The following is an 8,016-nucleotide window of genomic DNA, read 5'->3' as shown; positions in this document are numbered from 1 at the left end:
TTCAGAAAGTTCAAGCCAATAAAGCTTCCCAAAGGCAGTGTGATGAATGAACGTCTCAGTGCTGATGGTCAGGAAGTTCTGCACTGCAAAGCATCTTTTTTTCAGCTAGCAGAAAAGGTGCAAGTGTGAATTAGAACACAAAACCTATCTGCCTTATTTCTAGCCTGAATTTAAGTGAGAGCAGTTAGCCACTGGCAGACTTTAATTCCTGAGGCTCAGTGGATTCCTACACTGTGCAATTGCTAATGACCGTAGCTCTTCCAGAACACCTTCTAGTAGATCTAGCAGATCTTCTAGTAGATACTCTGCAAGACGTAGAGTACATGGCAGCCAGGTGGCCAAGAAGGCCGACGGCAGCCTGGCTTGTGCCAGAAACAGTGCAGCCAGCAGAGCAGGAGGTGATCATCCCTCTGTGCTCAGCCCTGGTGAGGCTGCACCTCAGTGCTGTGCTCAGTGCTGGGCCCTCGGTGCAGGAAGGACGCCGAGGCCCTGCAGTGCTGCAGAGAAGGGCAGGGAGCCGTGAGGGGTCCGGAGCACAAATCCTACGGGGAGCGGCCGAGGGAACGGGATTTGTTCAGCGTGGGGAAGGGGAAGGGGAGGCTCAGGGGAGGCCCGACTGCTCCCTGCAGTGACCTGTGTCGCTAAGAGAGGGAGGCCGGGGAGCCGGGCTCGGCCGTCGCTCCCGTGTAACAGCCATGGGACGAGAGGGAATGGGCTCAGGCGGAGCCAGGGGAGATCCAGGTCGGGTATTGGGAAAAACTTCTGCTCCAGAAGGTGGTCGGGAGCTGCAACGGGCGGCGCTGGGAGGCGGTGGAGTCACCGACCCCAAAGGTGTTGAAGGGACGTTTAGATATAGTGAGGGACGTGGTTCTGTGGGCAGGGAGAGGTGGGAGGCTGGACGGGATGATATGGGTGTCTTTTCCAACCTCTGTGATTCTATGATTCTATGTGCCATACCGCAACTATGATACACGGACAGGAATTTCAGGCATCGTGAGCTGACAGACCTGACCATTAGTGCCAAGGACACATCCCCTCCCTTGTCTGGCAGGACTGCTGGCTGACTTGCAAACACGAGGGCAGGATTTCCATTCTTGCCCTGGTGACAGTTCTGCAGAGAAGGCCATGCAGGTCTCTCTGGATGCTGAGCTGTGGGCCTGCAATACTCCTGCGGCAAAGGAGGCCCACGGCCACCTGAGCTGCCCCAGGAAAGCCTCATTAGCTGACTGAGGGAAGAACCCTCCTCTGCTCCGCTGATGAGGCTCCATCCAAAGCACAGAGCCCAGCACAGACTGCCTAGATGGCAGAGGGCCTGGAGCAGGCGTGATGGGAGAGTGTGAAAGCTGGGGCGGCTGTACATCACTGTGAACAGATGCCTGATCAGTGGGTGAAGAATCATGGAATCATAGAACAGGTTTGGTTGGAAGGGTCTTTAAAGTCTACAGAACCATGGAGTGGTTTGTATTGGAAGGAGACTTAAAGATCATCCAGTTCCAACACAAGAAGATGGAGCTGGGCTGTTCTTGGTGGTCCCAGCACTGGGACAAGAGGCTGAGCAATGGGTCCAAATTGAAAAATGGGAAAATATTTTTTTCAGTGAGGTTGGCTGAACACTGGCACGGGTTATCCAGAGAGGCTGGATGTCTCCACCTGTGGGGGTTCTCAGACCTGACTGGCCATGGGTACATGGCACTGGACCACCCGACACTGGGCTGGAGGACCGCAGAGGGTGGCTGGACCTCGAGTGGTCTTCAGCAACCTCAGATCTTCTGTGAGGCTGTGACTGCTGCCTGACATGTGCATGAAACATCCTGTGGCTGCCAGTTAACAAACTTATAACTGCTGAGTGCAGCCAGTAGGAGGGAGATCCATCACTCGAGCTGAGTCGTAATGACATTCAAAGAATTGAGACAGGTGAAATGTGCTAAGAAGGGCTCACTGGCTGATCAGGGAAGCAGCAGCTGGTGTATGAAGGCATTTCTTAGTTTGCAAAGGCAAGTGCAAGCTTGTTCTGGAGAAAGCAATTTCTGCATCACACAGCTGAATGCTGTTTTTCCTGTGAATGCCTGTGAATAATTTCTATCCAATCTACCCGACTGTGTTGGATCGGCGTTGAACTCGAGGAAGCTGTTTCACTCTTCTTAACTGTAAGAGTGACTAAGAGATGACGGAGTGCTCGCTCAGCAGACCAGCTCCTCGCATGAGATAAGCTGCGTGCAATGGCTTTATTGATTTGTCAGTTCTGTCAGGTTGGCACAGCGCAGCACGACTGGGAAACACAGCACAGCTGACAGCTCAGCGCAGCGTGGTAGCACGGCAGACCCAGCCATACAGCTGGTGCAACACCACACAGCACGATGCAGGCAATGGGAGACTCGGCACAGCGCAGCACGGCAGCAGGGCTGCTCACAGCACGACGTGAGCGCAGCACAGCTTTTGCTACACGAATAATTTCTGTTGGTGATTTTTACCAATGGAAGCCGATGTGCAGCAGCTACGATTGCCCCCTTCTACGCACAAGCGATGGAAGTTCCAAACACCCCAGGACACACACAGGGAAGGAAGAGACACGGGGGTTTTTCCCCTTAGGATGCCGTAAGATTTTTGAAGGCCATGAGACAGACAGGAGTGAAAACGGTTCTGTTCAGCACCAGTGACATTTCTGCTGTTCCCTGTGTCGGGATCCAGCTGGTGGGTTTGGGTTGCTGCAGTTTCTTCTCCTGCCGTGCCAAGTCCAGCTCACAAAGTCCACCTGTCGGCTTACACCAAGATGCGAGCTTCTAACTGAAAGGCATCACAGTGGTTCATCTGTGCGTGGGAAACGTTAACGAAACAGCAGGAAATGGAGATAGAGGATGGAACGTGGCAGATTGCAAACTGTGCTGGAGCTTTCCTCCCTTCCGCACCCATCACCAGCTGGCAAAGAGGAAAAAAAAGAGCTTTAGGACCTGCGGTGAGAAAAGCTTATCACTCCCAGAGGCAAATTTATCAGTCCGTGGGACTCCTGCAGCAGCTCCACGTCTTCACAAACACCGTCAGCACTCCCCCAGGCCCCGCAACTCCCCCTGGATTGCTGCTCCAGGAGTAGGGGCCGGGGCACGTGCTCGTGCAGAGGCCATTCCTTGTGTTATAGCTGGTTGCTATTCCACTTGCTGCTGTCTTTCCACGCCACAACAAAGGCATACACCTCTCGTGGGCTGCAAAGGTTCAGTCTGGAGCGGCTCCGCTGGAGGAGTTGATTCCAGAGCCCATGGCTGCTCCTTGCTGGGTATGTGCCCGTCCCCATGGCGCAGGGACCCCACTGCCCGGGGGTGACTCACAAGGGAGGAGACCGGTGCTTGTGGAAGGCATTTTCCAGGAAGTTAGCCAGTTTCTCACAGTCGTCCTAAATATAGAAGAAAAAGCAAGCCAACAGATTAGTTTGCCATGCTTTTTCCAGGAGACAGGAGAAAGCACTCTGCTGTTTCAGTTCCAAGCTGTGCAGTTGCTGTGCTCAGATGAAGAAAAGAAGGAAGTCTAAATACACTTTTTTTTTCCAGGCATACTCACATACATTTTTCAGTGAGCGAAGCTAACCCCTGCCTTGTCTAATGTCAACATCCAGAGTGAGAAACGCTTCAAAACTTTGCCTACAGCCCCAGAATTCCTAACTTGTACAAAATAAAGAAATAAATGCATTTTTCATTTTCTCCACACTCCTTTACCCTGAGACCAGGCTGCCCAAATGACTGCACAGCTCTGCATTCCTCCTCGAGTCGGTCTGCAGACACCAAGGGAGAGCCTGGAGCTGCAGAAGCAGCAGTGCTGCCGTAGGGCACTTCTGACAGGGAGAAGTTTGCAAAGGGACCCGAGAGCAGCGTGGGCTGTTGGGTCCTGGCTGCTTCTCCCTGGCACTGCTCAGGCTTTCACATTCAGAAAGGCAGTGAGTTGATGCAGCGGGTGTGGTGACCCGTCACTGCTAGACGGCTGACCCTTCAAAACAACGGGAGCAAAGTACGGAGCCCAGAAAAATCGAACAGAGAGGCACTGAGCAAAGGCAGGAGCGCAGCACAGAGCTGCAGCCTGGGCCACGTGGCTGCTCCTGGCTGCAGATGGGGAATAAGGCACGAGGCATCAGCCGTGTGGCACAATGACAGTGGCACGGCGTACAAGCAGCCTCACCTCGTGGATGAACCCATAGTGCACCAGCTCTGTGGCGAGGTCCTTGGAGTTATCAGCTGCGGAGGGAAGGAACAGTGAGAACATTGGTGCATCCCAGCTCATCCTCTCCCCACAAAGCACACCCCTCCGGCCCACGGCACAGCTGCGCTGCGCCTCGCTGCGCGTTATGGGCACACACTGCGTGCTCTGCTCACACTTCTGAGTAACGCTGGGGCCAACGGAGCAGAGAGGGGAGCGAGTGAGAGCCGGGACTGAGCTCCAGCCCCACATCACGCAGCACAATGCCTTGGCAGTGCGTCACCGTCAGCTCTATGGGCTTGCCATGCTTGGGCTCAGCATGAAAAGGAAGCAGGCCACTTCCTGCAGGTAGGAACAGGAGGAGCCGGTGGAGCAGCAAATCCCAAGCGTCGGTTTCCAAGCTTTGTGTTTTTGTTCTGCCTGGAAGGGACTCCAGCTGTGCAGCCTGCAGAGGGCTCCTGCACACCTTAGGAAGGAGCTGCTGCGATGGACAGACCCCAGGAGAAGTGCCCTTCCCCAGAGCCATGGGGCTCCCCAAGAGACGAGCGCAGCAGCTCCTTGGAAGGTGCTGCAGAGACTGCCCCAGAGCTGGGAAAAGGCAAAGAATGCACTCATTCATGGTATTGCCCCAGTCACACATCTCTGGGTTAAGTGCACCCTCCTGATGGCCACGGGACTCACAAAGTTCACTTCAGCTGCAGGTTGGCACCGCACGCCAAAGGGAACGAGAATGGTGCCACAAGGATATGAAGTTTGGTCTGCTCTCCCAGCACAGGAAGGAGAGAAGAGCTGAGTGCATCGGTCTGTGCCGAGCCCTAACCCCAAACCTGACCGGGGCTTCCAGGAAATACTTCAGGCACAAGAAACGAGGAGACCTACTGGGCAGCAAGTCGTAGCTCAGCTGTCGGTGCAGCTTGTCCTCCAGGATCAGCAGGAGCGTGAGCTGCAGAGAGAAGAGAGAGCTCTGTACGTTCGTTCAGTAAGAGACAGTATCAATGCTGGAAGCTGCTGGCAGGGTGGGCAGGGAGATGCTGGTCAACGCCAACACGTGGGGTGTCTTTGGGGCATAGTTTGGGTGACTCAGAGAGATGCTCTCTCTGTTAAGCTGGAAAGAAGCAGAGCTGAGAGGTGTCCAAAGACGTCACGGACTGCTGTAGCAGAGGCGTCTGTCGGCTTTGCTCTTCTCTGGGCTTCTTTTGCCTCAGAGAGAAGAGCAGGTCCTGCGGGTCCTGCAGCGAACTGAGAGCAAGCCGTGCCACGCTGCAGAGAACAGATGCTGCCCGCTGCATCCTGGTGGGGCTGCGCACTCACATGCCACTGAGTCTTGTCCTCATTCAGCTCCATGTTGCATTGCATCTGCACCACCTGGAAGAGGCCAAAGTGAGGGTCAGCCTGGACACAGCCCCTTGAACTCCCCCAGGTCTGCTTTGCTCCTGTTTTCCAAGCACAGCTCTCAAAATCCCACTTAAAACCCGGCTACCGGCCTGATCTTCTCCTCTGCCCACATCTCCAGGTGCTGTCCAGAACAGCTGAGGCTTCGCTGAGCCCAACACCCGGCCACAAACTGCCATCAGCTGATGGGGGGTTGGGTGGGAGCCCTGCAGGAGGTGCATTTCAGGGGCAGCATTACATCAGGATGAATTCCTCTGCTTTATTTGTCTGGGTGGGTTTTCCCCTCGAGGCCATGCCCAAACTCTCGGTTACGTTTCAGTGTTGTGCTTTAGTTCATGTCCCCGAGGGATGACAACTTCTTAAAACAAAACCAAAATGTCAAAAACTATTGAAATGATACAGAGTTCCTTTTGGGAACGCGGCATTGCACTGCAGCACACTGAAATTAAATAGACCAGTACGGCTTTTCCTTAATATGTCAGCTTCAAGCTCCAGCACGACGACGTGCCCAAGGTGGACGCCCCCTCCTTACACTGAGTAACACCAGAGATGCTTTGTCTGATGCCCACATCATCATCCTGTGGGAGGGGACATCAGGAGCTCTTTAGACCCCCCCCCCCTGCCCAAAAGAAGGCAGTGAGTTCAGAGGAGGCTGCCCAGCATCACTTTGCTGCCCTCCTTTGAGCTCGTTCCACTTTCTCAGTGTCTTCCTGTCTTGTCCAGATGCAGAATAATGACAGCGTGGATGTTCCATTGCTGAGCACGATCCCACTGATACCTCATCCTATGCAGTTTTATTCACAGTCTGCTGCGTTCAGACAGATCTCAGCAGTCACAGGGAATGAAGGCATTTGGCTGCTGAAGAAAGCAGTGCTCTGGGGAAGCACAGTGAGTTCTCACCCTGAACTCCTGACCCGCTCCACCACTGCAGAAAGCAGCCGCGCTCCCCCTGAGATGGACATTTCCATCAGTCATCACCTCCTGTTGCTGACTTTGCAGTTTTGATGCAGCTCAAATATTTGGTTCCAGAGCAGAGGAGGTGATGGGGATGGGATGGGATGGATGGGATGGGATGGGGTGGGATGGGATGGGATGGGATGGGATGGGATGGGGTGGGATGGGATGGGATGGGGTGGGATGGGATGGGATGGGATGGGATGGGATGGGATGGGGTGGGATGGGATGGGATGGGTGGGATGGGGTGGGGTGGGGTGGGATGGGATGGGATGGGATGGGATGGGATGGGATGGGATGGGATGGGGTGGGGTGGGGTGGGATGGGATGGGGTGGGTGGGATGGGATGGGATGGGATGGGGTGGGATGGGATGGGGTGGGGTGGGATGGGATGGGATGGGATGGGGTGGGGTGGGATGGGATGGGGTGGGGTGGGATGGGATGGGGTGGGGTGGGATGGGATGGGATGGATGGGATGGGATGGGGTGGGGTGGGATGGGATGGGATGGGATGGGATGGGGTGGGGTGGGGTGGGATGGGATAGGATAGGATGGGGTGGGATGGGATGGGATGGATGGAATGGGGTGGTGTGGGGTGGGATGGGATGGGGTTGGACGTGGGGGTCTTGGAGGTCTTTTCCAGCCTCATTGGTTCCATGATTCAGCGGCTCAGTTGGGCTGGCAGGAGACTCATTCATGGTCTCTGCACAACTCAGGTGTATCCTAAGAGCTTTGAACAATTGGTTGTGTGTTTTCACGTGGAATCACAGTTGAGATTCTGTGTCCAATCTCCCTCCCCAGGACTCACACATCAGCACCGCCTCTCTTATCTCCTCTCACTCTCACTTCTCCTTCTCACCTCTTTTTCTGCTTTTCACATCTCTTCTGCTTGCTAAATGGAGCGGTACAGATGGAGGCCTCCATCAGGCTCCTGCTGGCCACCACTTCCAGCACTGGAACCTCACTCCATGCACTCCTGAGCACCCTCTGCCATCTTCCCCAGCCTGGCTGCTCTCTGATCTCATACCAAAGAGCTGAGCCCACAAACAAGTGTGTGGGCTACAGGAACACCCAATGGGTTGATGTGCATGTTATAGCCATGGTCCCAGACAAACTGCTCTGGGTGGCACAGCCTGAGGAGGGAGATTGGACACAGAATCTCAACTGTGATTCCACGTGAAAACACACAACCAATTGTTCAAAGCTCTTAGGATACACCTGAGTTGTGCAGAGACCCTGAATGAGTCTCCTGCCAGCCCAACTGAGCCACTGAATCATGGAACCACTGAGGTTGGAAAAGACCTCCAAGACCCCCACGTCCAACCCCATCCCATTCCATCCCATCCCCATCCCATTCCATCCCATCCCCATCCCATCCCATCCCATCCCATCCCATCCCATCCCATCCCATCCCATCCCATCCCATCCCATCCCATCCCATCCCATCCCATCCCACCATGCCCACTGACCACATCCCCATGTGTCACATCTC

The 8,016-nt window shown here is 54.8% G+C and overlaps 1 protein-coding gene across 5 annotated transcripts in view; it reads right to left on the bottom strand.

Annotated features, from left to right (window-relative positions):
• Positions 1 to 2,206: 2,206 nt before the first annotated feature.
• The window catches only part of NRBP2 (nuclear receptor binding protein 2), a 31,234-nt gene continuing 25,424 nt past the window's right edge, over positions 2,207 to 8,016 (bottom strand). For 2 of the 5 annotated variants that reach the window (XM_085214671.1, XM_085214670.1), the window contains exons 15-18: positions 5,491 to 5,544; positions 5,059 to 5,122; positions 4,162 to 4,217; positions 2,207 to 3,385 (exon numbers count right to left, since the gene is read on the bottom strand). In XM_085214671.1, coding sequence (XP_085070797.1) covers positions 3,317 to 3,385; positions 4,162 to 4,217; positions 5,059 to 5,122; positions 5,491 to 5,544 — 243 coding nt within the window. In that variant the 3' untranslated portion in view covers positions 2,207 to 3,316. Of the gene's footprint in view, positions 3,386 to 4,161; positions 4,218 to 4,355; positions 4,522 to 5,058; positions 5,123 to 5,490; positions 5,545 to 8,016 lie in introns of all 5 variants that reach the window. The other 3 variants (XR_014880717.1, XR_014880716.1, XR_014880718.1) reach the window with 3 other exon arrangements.

This window comes from Meleagris gallopavo, chromosome 32, assembly GCF_905368555.1.
Source record: "Meleagris gallopavo chromosome 32, MGAL_WU_HG_1.1, whole genome shotgun sequence".
Lineage (NCBI taxonomy): Eukaryota > Metazoa > Chordata > Aves > Galliformes > Phasianidae > Meleagris > Meleagris gallopavo.
The sequence above is the reverse complement of the archived record's forward strand: the minus strand, read 5'-3'. Positions and strand labels throughout refer to the sequence as shown.